General features: G+C 41.7%; 1 protein-coding gene across 17 annotated transcripts in view; it reads right to left on the bottom strand.

The window, feature by feature from the left end:
• MECOM (MDS1 and EVI1 complex locus) overlaps window positions 1–23,097 on the bottom strand; it is a 468,901-nt gene that overhangs the window by 59,895 nt on the left and 385,909 nt on the right. For 14 of the 17 annotated variants that reach the window (XM_081189989.1, XM_081189979.1, XM_081189992.1 and 11 more), the window contains one exon: window positions 17,216–17,350. In XM_081189989.1, the coding sequence (XP_081046115.1) occupies window positions 17,216–17,350 (135 nt within the window). Of the gene's footprint in view, window positions 1–17,215; window positions 17,351–20,030; window positions 20,107–20,434; window positions 20,613–21,412; window positions 21,491–23,097 lie in introns of those variants that run through there. The other 3 variants (XM_081189984.1, XM_081189981.1, XM_081189982.1) reach the window with 3 other exon arrangements.

Here is a 23,097-nt window from a genome sequence, read left to right as displayed (position 1 = left end):
TGAGACCAAAGAGCAGATTTTAAGAAGTACAATGTATCAGCTGCTTAACACACATACACACATATATGGAGATTTTCAAATAAATTGCACATGAAAACAACCTAGGATCCTTGATCTCTAAATTAGGGGAGAGCAGCAGAATGTGCATTGCAAGGGTGGAATGGGGCAGCTAATTAACATACAGTACTCTAATTTCATGCAAATGACATCCTTTCTGTTGCAATCGTGTATTACATTTTGCTTTACAGGAGACAGTAAGAAGCTAAAACACTTCAACGTTTTTTCCCTTTAAAACAGATTGAATGCATTTTTGTAATAAAAGTAAAAATGTGTCACCTAATCACAAGACTTCAAGCACATAACGTTATAACGTTAATAGCTGTCCTATGTATTCGACCCAAGGTCCATCCAGTTCAGGATTCTGCTTCCAAGAAGGGCTTTGGGAAACTTGCAAGTGTGACCTCTGTGCAATAGGCTTCCCCAAGTGCCTGGAACAGAGCAAGGCTATTGCCTTCATGCCACACGTTTGAGCTTCCCAGAGGCATTTGGCAGCCTTCTGATAATCAGCAGCATGCTGCCTCTGAACATGGAAGTTTCATTTAGCTATCCTGGCTGATAGCTATTGACAGTCCTACTATTTCTTGACAAAGAAAACAAAAGCACATGTAATATCTGACCTCAAAATGTTTGTGCCAAATTGTATGCTAGTGGAATGGGGGAGGGGGGGAGAGAGATTGCTAGCCATTTTAATATGGTTGCAATAGGCACTCCTAACGTCACATATGTCTCACTCTTCTTTTTATACAAAAACACGCAGAATTACCTTCTTGTGGAAAGCAGGGATTTTTTTTCTGGACCTGATATAATGGTAAGAGTCTTTTTTTAAAAAAATCAAAAAAGCAGTGGAAGGACATCAAGTAAAGGAGCCAAAATGGGTCACAAAACTCTTTGAAAATAGAAGTTTAAAAATTACTTTCACCTTGTATCCATTTTACACAAGCTCTCCATTGTCTCAAAGCTAAACCCAAGTGTATTTATTCCATAGCGCTTTGCCTTTGAAATAGCATTTCTCAATATATGAGTAATATGATTTACTACTTAATGGTAGCCCTGAACTTTCAGTTGTATAGTGGCTCTTAATAACAGTGACCATTACTTCTGTAAGATGACCACCTACATTTCAGAGACCTACGAGGTGCTGGAATGGAGCTTTCTATGTCACCAACAGGCCTTTGCCTCATTCAGACCATTACACAATAACTCACATTATCTGGTTAAGAAGCCCCTAGATATTAACTTTAAAAAGGGAAGGTGCTGGAACTAAAACCTGCCTTAAACACATACGTTCTGAACAAGAAACTCAGTCCTCTCATCCCAGGAATGTGGGCCTTGGCTCTAACTGCTCACTGATGAAGGAAAGGCACTCTGTATATGTACAGAGATGTGTACTGCCTCCTATGTAGCCTGAGCCTTTGCATGTTCACTCAGAAGTAAGTCCCATGGAGTTCAATGGAGCCTATTTCTAACTGTGCATAGGTCGGCAGGCTTCACATTTTTCCTTCTCATATTCCAGGATGGAAGATTTCATCATCTATGTCCTGTTAAGGGAGCACTAGTTCAAACGAAACTCCAAGAGACTGCTGCACATAGCATGCGATCATTATGAATACCTGTCATTTTAAGATGGATTTCAGATTGCAAAATACATTATAATCCTTACTATTTTCATCTTCGCAAATGCTATGGCAATGATTATTCCCATTTTTACAACCAGAGAAGTGAGAGCCAAGCATAAGAAAGAATTCTGCTGATAAAGGAGTGTGCAATTTACTCAGAACCCTTTGTGACCACTTGAGTTGTAGCTTCTCCAGCTTTAAGCAAAATAACCTGCTCTCAAGGGCTGATCTTCCTAGTTTGTGCCTACTCTTTGCAGTCCCTGGCACTTTCATTTTTCCTACTTTCATTGTTCTAAAACTGCTCCACTTAGTGGAAGCTAACAGGTTTTGGGTTTTTTTTAAAATAAAGTTTTAGAACCTGTATAAATTATTTTCCTACATGTCTTTATTTTGCAGAGCTAAGGCTGCAATCCCAAACACACTTTGATGCAGTTAAGTCTCAATGAACTCAGTGGAATTTACTTCTGAGTAGACATGTACAGTCAGGAAGGAAGGTAACGTGTCAAGTAAACTGCTGAAGACTATGCAGTGAAAAGCTATGCAGGGCACTGTAACTCTCTAAACTCCTAGAAAAATCCTGTTTACACCCACTATCTTCTGAAACTTCACCTGCCATATTGCATATCTAGACCCCAAGGACTGGATATTTGCTTTAAAATAAAAAGCTGAGGTTCTTACCAGGCTGCCAAATTCTGAATTGCAAAATTATATTCCAAAACACACACAGTCCTGTTAATGCAGAATTATTTCTTCCTATCCTATTTTAATTGTATTCTGAAAATTGCCTTACAACAATGAAATAAAATAACACAGAATAAAAGAAAAGAACTGTGTTTCAGAATAACAATCGTAGGTGTCAATGTAACAGAGCCACAAAGAAAAGCTACCAAATGGAAATATACTGATGAGGAAGAAAATTTGAAAATATATTCTATTTCCTTTTAGAGGATGGACAAGTCTTGGCAGTTTATTTTTCCTGGTTGGGCACTGGAAGTTTTATTTATGTTTAACAGCCTGCATTTGGCATGCATAAAGAATAACAGAAGCGTGAATTATGAAAGACCTTCAACCTATCCAGGAAGTTGTAATATTTGACATAATAGAGAAAATGCACTTCCTGAACAATCCGAAAAGAGAGAGGGAAGGATCCTCTCCCAGCCACCCCTCACCAACACATTGTGGCCTATAGATATTAGTTCACTTTCGTACAGCGGGACCTGTAAGTCCTCAGAGTGAGACTCAGACCTCCTGGTGTCCCAAGACCTATCCAAATAAAACAGCAGAGCCCTCTGTGTTCCTGCAAGCAGGATGGCTACTGAGTGCAGAACCATTTCTAGGGAGCGAAAGAAGACAAAAGAGTCTCAGAAAGTTTAAACTCCAAAGCTCTGTGCAGCTAGTACCGCAGAGCTCTCCTTACCAATGGCAGTGTGTGCCATTTGGATTCGTGAGAATGTAAAGGATTATGATAAAAAGAGAGTGAAACTACTGCCTGTGAACAGAGAAAGAACAGAGCCATTCCCAGTCACCACCCTCGTTAACACACAACTATGGGTCCAATGAAAGACTCCTAACTATGTAACCCTACTCACCAATGTAGTTGCAACCAGCAAAATGACCTTGTGACCAGGCAGCTACAAGGAAATCACTGGCTCTACCTTAACAGTAGAACCCCAGGACTGAAAAATCCTACTGAGTTTATACATGTGTTAAGAGGGAGCCTTCCTAGAGTACAATGCAGTCACAACAGAAACAACCATTTGAGTCAGCCAAAGTCTTTCAGTTGTCATACTGTTAAATAAATAGCAACAACAGTTCCTCTGGACTGGAAGTATCCACAGGTTTCACGCAGACAAAATGATGAGACATTGAGATAATGGCCTCTACAGTCATAATGAGGCCACAAGGACTACCAAAGCCTACAGTGGTTGAATCTTCTGGATCATACAAGGAATCAGAGGGGAAAGAGAATGCTAATAGTTGAACCCCCAAGACCATGGTGCAATAGAATGTCTATTCCCTTCAATGTTGCACAAGGGGAGCACAAGATGGATGCCCAAAACTGCAATGACCAGGTTTGCAAAGGGGTCTATCGCTGGCCAGCTGAAGTGATGGCTGCCTTGAACAGCTCAAGTGAAAGACTTCAGGCCCAGGGATATGGCCCAGAGCTCTAGGCTGTTGCCCCCTGGGTAACTACCTGGTTGAGAAGAGCATGCCAAACCATCAGGCAGGCATCGAGGGTCAGGATCAGTCTCTCCAGACACACTCTGTCAGAGCCAGACCACCAATGAGGTGAGGTGAGGTAAAGCACCTGGCTCAGGTAGCAAAAGCACAAGAGCTGGTGCCCTGCCTGCCTCTGGCGGAACACCCCACCCCCTCACTGGTGAGAGGGAGGAATTATGGCATGTGGCATTGCTTCTCGTCTCTCCCAGCTCTGGGGCAGAGGAGAAAAGCGGCAACACCTTGAGGAGTGCCCTGGTTCTCGCTGAGTTTGGGGAGAGCTGAAGCGTTCCTGTGTGCAATGTTGTTGTTCATCTCCCCAACACCACCATCACCATCCAGGGCAGAGAAGATGAGCAGCAGCACTTTGAGGAACGCCCCAGCTCTCAAGTTCAGAGGGGGGGGCATTATGATAATAGTGGCAGGGGCAGGGAGTGGCACATTCTCATTTCAGGAAACGTGTAGGGAAAAGTCTGAAGGGGAATGCTAAGGTCCCTGAGAAAGGGGTATTTATCAGAAGAAGAAAAGGTGGGAGGGGAGGAAAAAGATCACAAAACTGACACAAAACAAACACTAGAAAGGATATAGATGAGAAGGCAGGATTGGACTGGAAATAATAATAATAATAATAATAATAATAATAATAATAATAATAATAATAATAATAATAATAATAATAATAATAATAATAATTTATTATTTATACCCCGCCCATCTGGCTGGGCTTCTCCAACCACTCTGAGTGGCTTCCAACAAAATATTAAAATACAGTAATGCATCAAAAGCTTTCCTAAACAGGGCTACCTTCAGATGTCTTCTAAAAGTCTGGTAGTTGTTCTCTTTGAAAGAGGGATAACTCCTCCCTGGAGAGGAAGCAGAAGGCTTCAGAAGACCCTGCCTGATCCTTCTAGTAGGAGGCACCATCCCTACCAGAAATGCCTCCAATAGCACCTGGCAAAGTTCCTTTCTGCCCTAGGGTAGGCACTAACATGATATAAAAAGGGAAAAAATGATGCCTTTGAGCATGTGCAGAATGCTTTGCCTCGGAGCACTGGGATAAGAAATTAAAAGCAGCACTTTCAAGCCTGAGATTAAGCTTTCAAGCAACATAACATTTCCAGGATAGTTTGAGATTGGGCAGGTCTTTAGATATTACATTCTGTAGCCAAGCTTCAGCAGGTTTTAGTCCCATGGCTTGATTTCAAGAGGTCAGCCCTGGAGCACGTTATGTAAGAACACAGAGCACATGTGGGCCTATGAAATTGCTCAACACTCCCAAGTCAGAGACGTAGCTTGTTCCTTTACATGGTCCATCTAGAATGAGTAGCTAATATTCATTTCACATTTTCTCCCAAAAAATTAAGCCACGTACAGGAGTGCATAAAGGATATGGATGTTACTGTTACAGCAAGTGAAGGAAGGTGGTTTTAAAGTTGTTTATTATTGCTTTGATAACATAAGACCTATCCACAGAACCTTCCGCCAAGTTATCTCATTAAATGTACAAAGCTGAGCTGTCATATGGTATACATACATACATACATACATACATACCTTATGCAGTTCTCAGCATAAATAAAATGCTAGGCTTTGAATTTATGGTAACCATACCTTTCCGTTACAGCTACTGTCTCTTAAAGTGCAAGTTCTCCATTTTTATCACTTGGAGCATAGTAGTGTAATAATATTATAAGGCTTACATTCCAAAGTATAACACCTGGATGACTTGAGATTGAAAGGATGCTCAAATATTCTTCTCCATCCCCCAACTGTTGACAGAATCCAAAATTCTGTCTCAACATTTATCGCCTGCTATGATTAAAACACATCTCAACATGCTGGTATGTGTTCACTGCTTGTCCTACTCAGAGTAGACCCATTGAAATTAGTATGCACAACTTAGGTTCCAAAATTTCAATGGGTCTACTGTGAGCAGAATTTAACTGAATGCAGCCCATTTATACCTGGGTAGACCAGAGGCAGGTACAGCCAAAACTAGATTGCATTACATTCTCACAAACAGTGCTCAGTCGCATTAAAGTCAGTAATATTACAACCCTAAATCCATTTATTAGAAAAGTTACTTTAAGTAAACACTTATATGGGAACAGAACAGCAACCTTAGATGAATTTTCAAATGTTAATCACTCTACCCAACCTCCATGATCTTAAGAGTGTTGACTTGTAAGTCATGTAAATGAAAGTATCATACATCTCACCATAGTGGAGAAGGCTGTGGTCAGGTGATCTGTATGCTATGCAGGTGTTAACTGTTAATGAGCCGTTTCAAGGTCTCTTCTGATTCTTTATCTTTAAACCAGACTTGAACCACATATCTCTTCTACTAGGAATGTCTTATGTAAAGTAGGACCCACGGCCACCCTATGGAATCCTCCCCCTGCATGCTGTTCTGGGGTTTCCTCCAAACCTGTCCCTGCCCCGCCCAGCCAATTTGAGGGAGGAGAAAGGCAAACAAAAAAACCATTTATCTAGCAGAAGGCCTCAGAGTGGCTTCCACTAGTGGAACTATCTGGCGCTTTGAGTACCATTTTCAGATTCTTGTAGAGAGGTTTAAGCTTTCAAAGTGTGTAAGGCACAAATCGCTTTTTTTAAATTCCCCTTTTCCATTTGCGATGCAAATACAAAGCCTGGAACCAGGGGCAGGGAACCTGTGGTCCTCCCATCATCCTTCACCATTGCTTATCCTAGCTGCAGCTGATGGAAATTGAATTCCAACAACACCTGGATGGCCACAAACTACCCACCTCTTGCCTAAACTGATCAGCATGTACTGTCAGATTTTTAAAAGCTGTCTCCTGATTTTTAACATGTATGAACTCACACTTCTCCCAAAGGTGCTATTTTTAGTGACACATGAAAATTCTCAATGCATCACTAGAACTCCCTGTACGACATTGAATGGGATATGAAGGGGATGGGGGAGAGATAACAGGGCTGGCATTCCTTCTTATCCATTCAAAACGCAGAATTAATTTGAGCTGAAGGGATTGCGCCTCATATCTCCTTAGGGAGGCCCTTTTACACTTTGCAAATCTTAGAGGGGAGGGAACTGCCTCAGTGCAGCGGGTGGCTAAATTGCGCTTTGGTACATGCTGTCCTCCTGTCCTATCATTAAATGACAGGGAAGCAGATCTCAGTGGAAAATGGGGCCACACTCAACTCTTCCTCTTCCTGAGGTGAATGAAGGCGGCTCAGTCCACTCATCCACACAGTTCAGAGCCTCCTGCAGTCTAAATGATATCATCGTAGGGCTAGGATTTCAACAGTCTGCCTGAAACAGCAAGCTAGCATGTTGACTTACAAGTCAATTGTTTTGATTTGTCTTTCCCGCTTCCCCAAGCCAATGCTCCTCTGCTGCATGTTGTGCCTATGGAATGCAAACGCTCAAATACTGATCTGAGGGGGGTTCCCATTTTCTTCCTACCTCAGACTCAGATCTTCCTGTAACTGCAGAAATGCCGTGGGAAGGAACAGAAGAACAATGAAATGAGAGGGCTGCAACCTCAGACATTGGGGCATCGCAGTCTGTTAGCAGCCCATGTGAGGGCTAAACCACCTCTAGACAAACAGGCTGACTTATAGGATACCCAAGGGTAGTTGTGTAACAGCAGTAGCAGAGTGGGCAAATTCTGAAAAGACAAAACCAAAGCTCTGAATTTCTCACACACACAAAAGAAGAGAGTGGTACAGTCACCAACTAAATGAGCTGGAAAGACTGGACAGTAAAGAACAGACATCAGGTCTTCGCTGAAATACAAATGAACAAATGAGGCAGCCTCCATGTCATTGCTAAGCAAATCTGGGTCTTATGAATGCCTGGATGGAAGACTGCCTGGGAACCTCTTGCGCACTGCCATTATGGAAGCAAGGTATGTATAAACGGGGGCAGGGAGCCATTTAGGGGTCTATAAAATCATAGAGATGTGGAGTTGGAAGGGACCTTGAGGGTCATCTAATCCAATCCCCTTCAATGCAGGAATATGCAGCTGTCCCATGGGGGGGGGGTCAAACCTGCAACCTTGGCATTATCAGCACCACTCTAACCAGGCCAATTATGTGAACATTTCATTCCGCTTTCACCCTATCCTTGAGAAGGGGTGAGATTTCCTCTAAAATATTGGGGACGCAGCTATACAGCTGCAAATAAAATGTTTTAAGTGTGTTTTAAGTGCAATATACAATGTGGCACTAGATGGCGATGGTGAGCCTTATGGAAAATTCAATGTTTTTTCAGAATGGTTTTTATATACATGTAGATTCCACCTGGGTGAAATTAGATATACATACAAAAAAGATAATGTGTAATTTCTTGCATATGTCCTTTAAGAGTGGTAAAATGCAAGTTGCATGTGTAGGTGTGACTTCATGAGGGCCAGTTAATTCTTGAAAGTATAATAAGCCAAATTTGACAGGAACATCACTTGGTTACCCAAAAGAAAGGCAAGGACGCAAGTGACACAGGATGGCAGCATATATGTCTGCTGCGTAAGTGACCATTTTTTGCTTGACATGGGAAGCCTGATTTTAAAAGCCTAAATGGATGTGTACATGCACAGTGTAGGATGTTACCATTCTTTCTAAGTCCCACATTCAAAACGACAAGGGCAGCACCAAAATAATACTACAGAAACAAACAGCAATGAAGATCTGCACATTTGTTCTTGCAGGACATGTCTCAGAATGAAGATTTTCCTCTCAACATGGAAGTCTGTACCATATTCTGTTCCATGTCTCAAGTTTTAAGGCTCTAATTCCAAACTGTTCCTACACTGACCTTCATGGTCATCATCACTTGGGCACTTCCAAAGGTATTTGGCTAGCTGCTGTTGGAAACATGATGCTGAACTAGACCGAAAGTGGTCTGATCCGGCAACACAATTGTTCTGTTCTTAAAGAATAGCAAAGTCACACAGTAGGAATAAAGTACTCCATGTGCTCACCACAGCCCATGCAAGTTTGCTGCACCTACTTCTATGAAATGTTTCAGCTTTGTGGACATAATCAGTTTAGGTTATGTCTGCACTATGACTCATGCTATAGGAATCATAGTATGGAAACATATCCTTGTTTCTTTGCTTTTTTTTATAAAAAAAAGCTATAATGCGGTATGGGATAGGTCTGCATCAACCTTAATCCAACAGCATCCACCCAACCTGACACAATTTCCAGTCCTGAGCATGCCATGATAAGAATTGGCCAGCCACTCATCAGTATTTATGACAATTTCAAAACCACACCATCTCCCAAACTTGGCTGCAGGCCTTTTACAAGCAGGTACAACACTCTAAAAGCACAACACAATAAAACTAGCAGGATAAAATAGTTGAAATATAAAATACTATATATGAAAACCAGATTATAACTGCTGCACAGCAGTTTGACAAAAAATATATATTAAGCATTTCTGGGAAAGGCTGAGAGTTTCACGGTTCTCTAAAGACAAAAGATTTGCAAAGTTGTAGGATAGCCCCCAAAACCATCTCTCAGCCTTGCTTTGGGGACTTGGTGAATGGATATTATTGCCAGGGAAGTGCTTTTGATTGATTGGGGTAAAACAAAAAGGAGGAGATGGTAGATACGATCATTAAAGTATATAGAGTCCCAGCATTCAGGACTGATTGCATGACTGACCTGCTGGAATGGGGCTTGTTCTGAGATGTAATGAAAACAGCAGCATATAATATTTTGTGCTACTGAGTTTGCTGTTCTGATTTAGTAGCTTACTGTATATTTTTATAATGATTTTATCTTCTGAAGTTCTTGAATTTATACCCCACATTTCCACCACTGAATTCAGGGTGGCTTATTTTATTTTCACAACAACTCTGAGAGCTAATTATGCTGAGAAACAATGGCTGGACCCCAGCTCACTCACTATGCTTTGTGGGCAAGTGAGGGACCTGAACACAGATTCTCCAAGTCAAACTTGTAGCCATTATATCACAGTGTACGTGTTCGCTAACTGCCTTGGACAATGTATCTGGGAAAAATTGTACAGACATTTTAAACCAATAAAACAACTTTAGGTCACATCCAATTGTTTTTTGATCATCCTATCATGCTGCTGGTTCTGTAACCTTCAAAGCTTATAACATGCCCACATATGTAGAGGCCAAAATCCGATGCACACTTATTTAAGAGTACTGTATGCTCCATTCAACACACTGAGACTTTTTTCTAAGTAACAATGTACAGAATGGCCCTGCACATTAACAATTTATTATTGTTATTCAGAGGGAATCCTACACTAATTCCCCTCCACTTCCTCCCCTGTGTATCGTATCTGGTGTGGCCGGCCAGCTTTTATGATGGACAATTGTTTCAGTCACCATAATATACCGTATTTTTCTGTGTATAAGACTAGGGGGTTTTTTTAACCAAAAAAATAGGTTTAAAATTGGGGTTCGTCTTATACACGGGTAGTGCTGAGGGGTGTTTTCTTAATTTGAAGTCCCCCAAAATAGGGGGCATCTTATACATGGAGGTGTTTTATATATGGAAAAATACAGTATATTTCACCTTCTGAAACTAGCATGCAAAAACCATGCCAGAGAATACCAGTTGTAGTTTTGTTGATTGTGGTGTAGACACCTGTCCATATGCAGTGTGGCATAGAGAACTCAATAAACAAAATGTCAAATCTTCCACCCAGTGTCAGGAAAATGGGGATACTTAACAGTAATATGTTTACACAGGACTTTATTAAATAAATTAATCAACATAATCCCACCTTGAGTAGAATTCAAGGTGAATTTTCTTACGTTCTTCTACTACCAGTTTTAAAAGAAAAACAACAACAACGAACAAAAGGAGTTGGCAGAAACCACTGAGTGAATTACAGCTTAGCATTTTCACTGTAGGCATCTTTAATCCTCTCTATTATTTCTTAAATGCTTGCAAAGATTATAAGATAATCTCCCATCAACAAATTTCTTTTCACTTAGAGAGAACGGCATGCTTGTCTGATTGTGCCTATTAAAGGCTAGCTGTCCAAGTTCTTTCATTGTGCACTGGCAAGTTTTGAAATGACTTAAGATTTCTGAAAACTTCCTTCCAATTTTAGGGCATCTCAGGACACAACAGAAGTTTAAAGCAAGAGTGGTCAATGCAAGGCTTCTGAATATAATCCATGCTGCCTCTGGAAAACATTTATTCCTCTCCCCCCTCCAAACAACAACAGTGGCTGGGTATGCCCAGCCACTCTGAGCGGCTCCCAACAGAATATTAAAAATAGAATCAAACATTAAAAACTTCCCCAAACAGAGCTGCCTTCAGATGTTTTCTAAAAGTCAGGTAGTTGTTAATTTCCTTGACATCTGATGGGAGGGCGTTCCACGGGGCAGGTGCCACTACCGAGAAAGCCCTCTACCTGGTTCCCTGTAACCTCACTTCTCGCAGTGAGGGAACCGCCAGAAGATTCTCAGAGCTGGACCTCAGTGTCTGGGCAGAACGATGGGGGTGGAGATGCTCCTTCAGGTATACTGGGCCGAGGCTATTTAGGGCTTTAAAGGTCAGCACCAACACTTTGAATTGTGCTCGGAAACGTATTGGGAGCCAATGTAGGTCTTTCAGGATTGGTGTTATACGGTCTCGGCGGCCGCTCCCAGTCACCAGTCTAGCTGCCGCATTCTGGATTAGTTGTAGTTTCTGGGTCACCTTCAAAGGTAGCCCCACGTAGAGCGCATTGCAGTAGTCCAAGCGGGAGTTAACTAGAGTATGCACCACTCTGGGGAGACAGTCTGCAGGCAGATAGGGTCTCAGCCTGCGTACCAGATGGAGCTGGTTGACAGCTGCACTGGACACAGAATTGACCTGCGCCTCCATGGACAGCTGTGAGTCCAAAATGACTCCCAGGCTGCACACCTGGTCCTTCAGGGGCACAGTTACCCCATTCAGGACCAGGGAGTCCTCCACACCTGCTCGCCTCCTGTCCCCCAAAAACAGTACTTCTATCTTGTCAGGATTCAACCTCAATCCATTAGCTGCCATCCTCCAACCGCTTCCAGACACACACACAGGACCTTCACTGCCTTTATTGGTGCTGATTTAAAAGAAAAGTAGAACTGGGTATCATCCACATGCTGATGAACACTCAGCCCAAACCCCCTGATGATCTCTCCCCAATTGGCTTGACAACAGAACATAACTTCCTCAGTTGGGGCAGTGCGAATTAATCGTGGAAAATTAGATTCAGATTTCGTCTTAATGTTGCCTACTCTTGGTCCAAATGTTTGTTTGCTTGCTAAATCACACGTAATAAATTTAACTATGTATGCAAATCAGTACAACTTCCAAATAGTTTACAGGATACATGTACTTGTGAGTACATAGTGCCATTTCTACATATTATACCATAAACAGTCACTAGAAAAAGCCATTGTGGAACTGCTGGTTTCAAGGCAGTTGGGTCAGCAGACTACTGAAACCTACAACCCACTTTTTCCTAAGTAGACTTACTAAGAGCAGCAGCACTGTCCAGAGGACTGTATTCAGGCTAAACTCCCAATCCTAAACCACAGTCAAGAACCCAGTGAAAAAATGGACTTACACACATGCCTGATTATACCCATCATGTATAAGAAAATGCCTCTAAAAGAACAGCGCGGGCATCCAGGCATGTATGTTTAAAACTGCTTAAGATCAAATATATGTGGATGAGGCTGAGTGTAAGCAGTTGTTGGCAGACTTGAGCCATAGAATGAAGCTGCTGCAAATATAAGGTTAGCTTAAATGTATCTTCAAAATTACAAAATATTAATTAAATAGGCGGCCTGTGTTTGTGTGTGTAAGCAATGTGTTTTAAAACTATTTAAAGCAAGTGCACTAGTGTTTTAAAATAATGGAAGGAACTTGCTTAAAAAAATTTTAATAGTTGTATTATACTTGTTTGACTGTATAATAGCCCTACCATGTTTATTCCCAGTAGAACAAAACCAGGTGTAGTAAAACATGGTCTTTGTAATACAAAGCAAGCTAAAATCCATCTACTAGTCTAATTTTGGCATGAGAACTAACGATGCATTTCATATTTTCACGATTCTCCATCATATGAAGAAATTTAGGGTTATATAAATACACACATAATACATATGTTTTTAATATTAAAAATGTTGCATGCCCCGTTACTGGATTTCAAAAAGCAGTCAATGGCCTAGTTGAAGCTTATGGAACATTCTGCTATCTTATAATAATAAAAAATGACTTCGCTATAGTTATATTTTACAGTACAATCATAAACTTGTTCTCAATTGGAATTGCTCCCTAGTATGTGCGCTTAGGATTATATACTTTCTCGGAAGTAAATATTAATTCCCACTCACTGAATTCAGTGGGACTGACTTCCAAACAGACATGCAGAGGATCAGACTGTGAAATATCCACGACTGTAATTTAACATTTCTCTTTTCCATGAGGTTTGCTTTCAATTCTTTTAAGCTTAAACCTTTGTGTTTTTAGGATCAACATCATGCATACCCTTCCAATATGTGCTGGATAAAAACAGGTACACTTGTCTTATGGCTGATGAAAAAAATGTAGTGATGTACTATAACACCAGTATAAGCTGTCTACTTCCATGAGGTATGGGGACTGCTCTATTTCCCTTGAGAATTCTGGAAACCGTAACATAAAGAATGTATAATTTACTACTACCTGGAAAACAGCTATTTAAACATTAAGATACCACAAATTTGTACTTTCAAACTGTCTCACACAAACCAATCTCTTCAAGGCTACAGTTCTCCAAATCTCAAAATTCAGTATATATTAATAAAGCTACTGTATCCCTTAAAAAAAGAGAAAACAAACTTGTATTCAATCAGTCATGAAAACCTATGTGAAGCAGACACAAATTTGTTACAAACCAATGACTGGTAAACTGTAAGAAAGCAGGTTTAGTATGCAAAGATACATACAGACTTGTCCCAAAACACAATAAGAAACTTTTACCAATTTTGCTGAAGCTACTGTCAAGTCCAAACTGATCCCCACCCCCCACCAAAAAATGCATTCCACTGAGAAACACGGATGACAAGATCCTATAGACAGCACACTGTAAAGAACGGTAGTACCCTGGAACGGTGGGGGACGACGGCCAATATAACAACCTATTGCACAGTATTTGGAATTCATTATTTGCAAACATCTTGAATTACATACTTTTAAGACTTATTAGACATGACAGGAGATAATAGGACAGTGCTGGGAAATTCTAGATCAACTTTATTGGGAGGGGAAAAGGAATCTATCCCCATCCAGTCTTAAAAGTCCTGTTCTACATCCAATCAAATGAAATATGAGTTGCTCTCAGCATACATGTTTTGACTGCATCCCATTATTCTTGAGCTGTTCATCTTAGTAGGGCTTATTTATATAGTTATAAGAAGGAACCCAGACCTTTTGTAAAGTTGTTCCAAAGTGATGAAATCTGACCTTAGACAAAAAAACGGGGGGGGGGGGGACAGTGGAAGAAGGGAAGCAAAGCACTTTGACAAATAAAAAAAGAAAGGCTTAAGCATAGACAACAGCAAAAAGTTGTTTTTCTTTCCCTAGGTGTTAAATGATAAAGGCTCTGCTGAGTGGCTAGATTGTAAAGGCTGGAGACCCAGCTGAAACCCTCCAGCAGTCTAGGGCTCGTGTCTGTCTTTCAGTTTATCTTGCCCTCAGCGCTATAAACGTGAATTCGACCTTGTTTCATCACACTGACAGCAACAACTTTCCCCTGTCCCAGATAAAGTACAGCATTTGCTAATGAATCTGGCAGGTAATTTGAGGTAATTATAGGTTAACACAATTACTGCTGATCAAGTACTGCTGTCCTTGGTCTCAATAGTTAATAATATATCTCAGTCAACTGGGGTGTTCATTAGGCGATGAGTAGGACTAATTCACCAACTGGCAGGCCTTATTCCTCATGGAGAAACAGAGTGAAACAACAGATCTGGTAAATGGTTCCAAACAGCTTTTTAAGTCTTGTGTTTAGCACTGCGTGGTCATAACTATGCTTCCTAGGACCTCCTGAAAATGTAAACCAAATTCTCTCTAGTCATCTGCAAATTCTGAATGTATTCTCTCCATTTTAATGCCTTATCAGAGAGGTTTCCTTGTGGTGTGTGGGACTGCCTAGAACCCAGAGTGATGTGTATCCATACACATTATATGTAGAAAAAGCACCCTTTTTGAGAGTTTGCATCTACACACACATAATATCAATTTCACAGTTTGATCTGTCCTAGTTTACTTTTACCTCTCCCACTTTGAGGTAAAACAATGGAAGAGGCGGCTTGCTGCATAGAGAGCTCACTTTAAGGCTTGAGATGACATTTACCAACTTGTACCTTGACTCTAAACAGGTTTACTTTGAAGTAAAGGGACCGAGTTCCAATCATGTGTTTATGATATTAGTATTTGGTGGCCTGTGGCCCATGCTATTAAGTACTAGAATAGGTATGTGTAATTGTTGACCATGTAAAGAGATATGAATTAACTTTCAATCTATTTTTCATGTTCCTTGCGTATCTTGTGCAGTGTTCTACACAAAGGGCAAGTGGATTTTTCATTTGCAGATTTGAAGAACAATCAGTTATATAAATATATATCTGCAAACGGTGCAGGATGGTGCAAAAATAAATACCTCTCCAGTGAATTAGGAAAAGAACTTGTTGGCAGTAGTACAGGTGCCATTACCAACTGTGAAAAATGCAAACATTAAAAAGTAACAACTTCTGTGATGTTAATTCCAAACTGTGTGCATAGGTTGGAGCAAGTGTTAGATGTTTTAAACATATTTCTGTTTAAATCTGACATATGTTTTGTTATTTTTAGAACATTATCAAGATGCAAGCCCTTAGCAATTGCCCCCTTAAATCCATTTGGATTTATTTACTAAATTCACTTTCTTTTTCCCCAGTCAAGCTTTACTATATGTAAAAATAAATTGAGCACAACACTGGCGTTTCCTTTCTGTAAGCGGCTGCACAATCTCAGGATGGATCATTTTTCTCTGCAAACCAGACTGCAACTTTCAGAATGTATATTTCATTTGCTAATGGCCTTTATTGCTTCTTTACTTGAACCATGTGGTCGGTAAGAAAAACCAATAGTGGCCAATTCTGTTTGCTCAATCTTCTATGCCTTTAATATGGAGGCTTTAAGAAGGCAGGGCTTGAAGATATCTGACCCCAATTTGGAAAAGTTTTTGCTTGTGTTATTTGTAAATATGTGAAATTCTGCGAAGGGCAGAGCATAAAAACACTGAGTATATCAAGGTAAATAATTTCACTGAAAATAATCGTTTCTAATTGAAACTTTGTGTGTACTTGTGATTTTTTCTTTTCTTTTACCCTGTCATGCCAAGGCAATTAAATCAATGTTATAACCAACCTACCCGATTTAGGCTACAATCCTATGCATGCTTACCTGGGTTACTTCTCGGTAGACATTAATAGGATTGCACTGCTTTTATTGACATCAAATATTAACATAATCCATAGCCCCCTGCTCTAAACAGTTTAGTGTTTGCTTTAAAAGTCAATGGTCCTCAAATCCTCTAACTACATTAATTTTTAAAATCACATTATCGTATTTATTTTACATTTATGTACAACTTAAGCAGAGCCTGGAGAAGACGGGATGCAAAGATGAATAATACAGCATTATACTGTTTCAAAGCAAAATGTTCTTCATTATTTCATCTGGCTGCATTCCAGAAGTGCTATTTAAAGGAACAAATGTAATTAACATCCGATTCCTATACAGATTGAAATTTCTACTACTGCTGTAAATTACCAAGGAAAAAATGGGAAATGATATTATTTATTTCAGAAAGAGGGGTATAAAATGTGCAATGACTGGAAAAACATGTCTGGATATTGATAGGTAGCTGATAGAGGATATTTGAGAAGTTATTTTTACACCTTTATTCACTGAGATTGATACAAAAGAGTATTTCACAAGTTTCAACTTGACAACTGGGTGCCCTATTTGACCAGAAAATTAGCTAAAAATTTAAGCAACAAAGAGGAATATATCCACTTCAAATATGTTTGGGTGATATAAAGATCATGACCCATGCTTGACATAAAAAGGATAAGGATAAGTGGACAAACATTAGGGGAGACATATGCTGTTGCTGCTTTAAAAGCAACCACCACCACCTCTGTTCTGCTTTTCAATTTATGTACGCGTAAACAGCAAATAGACCACACCATCCACAACTTTAGGTTGGCTGCTATTCTGTTTTTTTCCTCCCAAGGATATCATAAAGCTCTTAAAAGTAAGCCCAGTAAATGTTCACTACATACCTGATCACTTATTTGACATGCAACAAGGTTGGGCTGATTATAGCATCCAGCAAATCTGATATACTTCAGCCAGTTTCCTACATCTGGCTGACTGGCATCAATGCAGAATTTCACATTGTAATACTCATCCAAGATCTAGAAAGAAAAGAATACAAAACAATAAATTGATGTTGTGTTTTGTTTTGTTTCTTGTTCCGAGTTGTACTAATTAAAAAGAAATCCCAGCTCTTCAAACAAACAAATAGGTTTCTTCAGTAGACTTCACAAAAATGATTAGCTCAAACAAGCCAAATAATTAAAGGAGCAATCAATCTATTGTAAGAGCATTCCCCCCAACATGTTTTGTAGAATCAAAATGCTGTGGAATAATCACTATAAGAACATATTAATTAAGTGCTGCAAGCTTAAGGAACAGTCATGATTTCAATCATTTTTATGAAATGTTAACTTGTTAATCAGCAAACAGATGCAAAAATGATTAACCACATATAAGGTGTTGCCCTTTAGCATTCTGTGTTTACCATCTTTAATAAAGCCTTTTCCGTTCAAAAGTCTATACTAAATAAAGTTTAGGTTTCGAGGAATTAATTTTCTCCTAATGTTCCATTTATCCCTCTCATATGCAAACCTTGAATCACAACTCTTTAATCAAAGCAAATTGCAGGATTTGGCTAATAATAGGGCCTCTTATGCCACACCAAAGAAAATAAATGCAATAAAATGTAAACACTTGCTCGAAATGTGGCTATGTTCAGCACATGCCCCTAAATGGTTTCAGATATGTGGATAATAAACAAACTTAATGTGATTGCTGGTGGTTACTTTATAAACACCGTCCTATAAGAATAATATTATGATAACTGGCTAATTATTATACATGCAGTTTCACAAATTGCCAGCATACAGGCCTAACCTGAGGTTTCAACTGAGCAATATTTAAAGTGAAAATATACATCTTAAAACATTTCCCCTATCTTATGGCAAGCATGCTAACCAGCTGGTAGTGGAAAGTTTTTTAAAACCGAAAAAACCCCAATACAAAGTGTGTTTGAAAAGAACCGAAAGGGGGAGAAACTGCAGAGAAAGAATCTGAACACATGTTCAGATCCACAACAAACAGTTCTGGCTGCCAAACTGAACGTCCTGGTATTATTTATCATTTTAGTTAATGAAAACCTAAAGGAAGTTTCCTATCAAGGACCAAACAATCTGGTCTACCAGCTCCAAATCAGGAATTAAATGAACCCAGTGGGAAAGCTGCTTTATCTAGGTCCACCTGAAGGTTAAAGACAGAAGTTGGAGGGCACATTTCCATAGCCCTAGAGCAGTTTTAGCAAAGAGTTCAGGTAATCACCCAGAAGTAGCTTTAGATCATTAACTCCCCACAAACTTCAAGAGGACAAAGCAGAGGGCACAAAGCAAGAGGTACGAAGAAAGTGCCTCTCATGTGTTTTGTTAACCAGTGAGGCACTTAAGAGCAACAAGGGTACCACCAATTTCATTTGCTAAAAGAAAGAGGCATGCACCAAAAAAAAGAGAGAGATTGCCAGGGGGGAAGTCACTTCAAAGTCAATCTCACTAGGTGAACTAGGTGTTGGATTCTTTACATACGCAATGGTAAACACTCTGGTCAAAAATCTTCATTCCATAGGGAAAGAAAATGTGACTTCTGAGTCACGAAGTCTCACATCCCAGAGTATGAAACTAACCTTGACCCCACTAACCTCACCTCATCACCTGAGCCTCCAATTGGGTCACCGGGAAGAAAACAAAATAAACAAAATAAAAACCAGCCCTTTCAGCGGTGGTGTGCAATTGACAAACACTTGTTTCCAAAGCAAATTCCTTATGGTGTCCTCGGTTAAAATAAATGGCACTTAGATCTGGCAGAAAGCAAAGAAGCAGACGCTTGGTTGCAAGGGCCAGTGCTCGTTGATTCGGGCCCCTTTCTGAAACTCAAGGCAGAGGAAAAATAAAAGGTTATGGGAAGAAGATGATCCTTGCTTCCAAGCCCTTGTTTCTACACGCAAACCCTCTGACTCCTTTCTCTTCCCACAAATTTATTAAGCGATCCAACGGTTCAGATGTCCATACAAAGTTCAGAAGGTAAATTAATCAAGAGAGCTCCGGGAAATGTGGCGAGGAGAGAGGGGGGGGGGAGGCACGTGGAGAGGAAGAAGGAAAAGCTTCCCAGCCCCACACCTAATTCCTTTATATATAATTCGTTTTCGTGTTGACTTCCTTTCAACTCCAGCTGTCACCAATGAATTAATTCAGCTATTGAAGTGTAAAGTTTAAGTCCAGGGTTTTAAGTTTGTTTCTCTTTTTTCCCCTCCTTTCAGCCGTTGTGTTTGAACATTTTGGTGCACTTTCGGTAGAGACGTAAAACTTAGTGCGCTTAACATCACTCGCTTCCCCTTCCTTCCTTGCTTGCCTCCTTCCTTACCCGATCTGATGTCAACTGAGTGATTTGCCCTTTTTTTCGTGGAATATTCTAAGCTTAACTCCTGCTGGTTATTTTTAAAACGGAAAAAAGATATAGAACTCCTCAATCTGTCTGGAAGATTAAGTAAAGCAGAGGTATGGTTGCGACATGACTCCTCAAATATCCTTAAAAGCAACACTTAAAGCCTCTTGAAAATGCAACAAACGCTCGGAGAGCCACGTACCATTTATTCTCGTTTCACATTTAATTTATTTACTTCTGAAATAACTGCAGCAACAGTGATACAACAAACCTGCAATTGCAGATGCCTGCTCTTTCCCTCTCCGCACCCCGCGACTACTACAGCAACATGGCTAAAGTAACCTTTACCTGAGGCCAAATCTTGCTTGGCAAGTATCTCGATCTGGGTCAGCTCCACCTTACCTGGGACAGCCGGACAGGCATCCCCACCACCCATCCCGGACACGCATCTCGCACTGCCCCCCGCCCCGGAGAGAGAGGAGAGCCGCTGAGCGCGCGGGGAAGGTGGGGAGAAAGATCGCAGCTTAAGGTTTGTTTCTGTTTTCTTTGCAAGTGGAATCTGCAAAGGGGGCTGGAGAAGGAACCCAGGAAAGAGAGAGAGCGAGAGCGCGCCACCGAGGGAGGGAAGGAGCGAGGGAGGGAGAGAGAGAGAGGCGAGGGGGAAAGTGCCCGGGCCACATGGAAACACACTTTTTGTTGTTGTTGTTATGACTAGCTGGCTTGAGCGATCGTCTGGCAACGGCTCCTCTTACCTTGGCCCAGCTCAGATCACTAGGTCCGCTGCTTCCCAAAACCCCTTCCTTTCAGTGGGAGAGGGGAAGAAAAAAAAAGGAGGGCGGCGTATTGCAAAATAATAATGAAATAATAACAGCAGAGGCAATCAATCCTTCAGGCAGCTGCCAGCAACATCTCAGGAGATCCGCCCCCCCTGACTTCGCTTGCACGCGCGCACCCCCCCCCCACACGCCCTTTCGCCGCCGCCGCTCTCCAAAGAAGAGTGTCGCCTCTGCAACCCGGTGGAGTCCCGCAGGCGCAGCTTCCTGACTTGCCTCCTGCAGCGTCCGATTTCCTTCTCCGGCATTTGGGGGGAGGTGGATCGGGGGGGTAGGAGAAAACTTTCCCCCCTCTCTCCTCGCCTGGAAACTTCTCCGGGTCCTTGAGGGGGCGCGGCGGTGGCGGCGGGGGTCGTTATTGCGGGGTAGGGTGTGTGTATGTGTGCGCGATATTCAATGAGAAAGTGGTGAGGAAGGGAGCTGGCGGCGGGGCTTGGAAGCGGCGGGGATGCGGCGGGGCGAGGGGGGCAGGAGACGCGCGCCGATTGCTTTAATTGTCCCCATTGATTCGGAGCCCGGCGTGTTAATTTCTTCCCATCGCCTCGCTTGCCCTCCGGCTGCTCGGGGGTTGCAGGGCGTGTGTGAGTGTGTGTGTTGCGTCAAGAAAGTTATGGGGGGGGGGAGGCGGAGGGAAGAGAGGGAGGGAGAGAAAGAGCGAGAAAATAACTTCCTTTTCACTTCTCTGCCGCTTGATCACAAGGGAGGAGAGAAAAGGGTTTGCGCGAGTGTGTGTGTGTAAGAGGGGGGGCAAGAAGGGGGGAAGAGCGAGGTTTCCCCTCCCTACATTGCACACCTCTTCAGACCTAAGAGCTTCTTTTCCAGTCGCAGACTCTCTTTGGAAAGGATCCCCCCGCGCGCTTAAAAAATAATATATATATATTTATATTTAAAAACTACCTCCCCAGATCCCTTCTTGCAACCCTCAGCCGACAGGCGGTTCTCTTTCATGAGCTGTCTCTTTAATGAGAGAAGGCGCTCTCTCCGGCCAGTGAGGGGGGGGGGGGGAGAGAGAGAGGAGAGAGGAGAGGTATCTCCCCCCCCCCCCACCTCTTCGCCGATCGGAAGCCAGACAGAGGCTCCTCTTTCAGTAAATTTTTAAAGTGACAGCAGCCTCCTCTGGCGAGAGAGGTCACAAGAAGGTCGCCCAGACAGAAGTCCTAGCCAGGCAGACTGATTACGGATGCGCCCGTCCCCTTTAAACATGTCAGTTTCATCCATGTAATCACCGGCCAATGGGGAGATCTTGGACGGAAGGAGGCCCCCCCCCCTTTACTCCTCTCCACCCTCCTTTTTCTTTCGCAGGGAAGGGGGAAAGGGGGGAAAGAAACCCCATCGCCACCTCATTTTTTTGTTTTTTGTTTCTGGTGTATTCAGAGAAAGTGCAACTCCCTTAACGCGGCGCTTTCTCTGGGAATGTTTATTTAGGGAGAGTTTTACACAAATCAGCAGCTCTCTTGCTCTTTTGCAAATTAGTATCGGTAGCAATAACGAAAGGAGTTGAAGTTCAGTATTTTAATAAGTGGGCTTGTTTGTTTACTTAGAAAAGCGAAAACTGGTTGGTCCAATGGCTCTAAGGGTGTGATTGATCTATAAAGAGATATATAAATTCATCCCCACCTCCCCTAAGCAGAAGAGAGGTTAATAAAATTTTACATTTGCAACCCTTACGCAGTCCTCAACAAACGGCTTTCCCCCATCTCACAACCGTTTTCTGTGCTTCGCAAGACACTTTACTAGGGAGAAATTAGTAGTGTGGCTGGAGTTATCAGCCTTCTAATTTTGAGACTTCGTTAGTAGATTTCTGGTACAGGTTTCTAAACAGCTCTGAAGCTAAAAGCTTTCTCCCATGAAAACCTAGAAAACAAATAGTTAAGATGTATTTTGGCTCCTCTTGAGACTTTCCTACATATCACATCACGACCATGGTAATCGTAAATATACGTTTTGGGGGGGTTGGGGAATGTAGCACGTAAACAGCATCAAGTACTGCGTCCATTGTTTTTAAACAAAATTGGCGAATGAAAGGGCGAGCTAGTTAGCTGCAGGATTAATAATTTTCTCTCTCCCTCTGATATTGTCTTGGCTTCTGTATTTGAAACATATTGGGACAGCAAAGCGGTTTAAGCAGAGCAAAGTCGCGGACCCAAGTCAGCAGATTCTCAGCGAGTTCAACTTCAGCTCCGGGTTTGATGCAGATTCAGAAGCATTGCGATGAGCAGGAGCCGCGATGCGCGTCTGCCACATACACACGTACATAAACGCGCAAGACGGAGCCTGATTAATGAAGGGGGGAGCAGGCGCGGCTCACAGGGGTGTGTGGCGCTTGGATACACAGCTAACGTCTCGCAAATGCGAACATGTACAAACATCGGGGAGGAAACCCCGCACTTCGCCTCCCGGTGCCACTCAACTTTTATTTTTTTTTAAAGTGCAAATCAAATTCTCACTTTATAGATTAGGAGAGGGGAGGGCGGGGCCATCGGGGGCCGCAGGAGAAAGTGACAAAAGATGATGATTAATTCGTCTCCGAGGCCTGTTATCTGTGACATTGAACTGTTATTTCAGATAATGGCTATTGTTCC

This window comes from Podarcis bocagei (genome assembly GCF_964188305.1).
Source record: "Podarcis bocagei genome assembly, chromosome: 4".
Classification (NCBI taxonomy): domain Eukaryota; kingdom Metazoa; phylum Chordata; class Lepidosauria; order Squamata; family Lacertidae; genus Podarcis; species Podarcis bocagei.
This window is presented reverse-complemented; position numbering and strand designations above follow the sequence as displayed.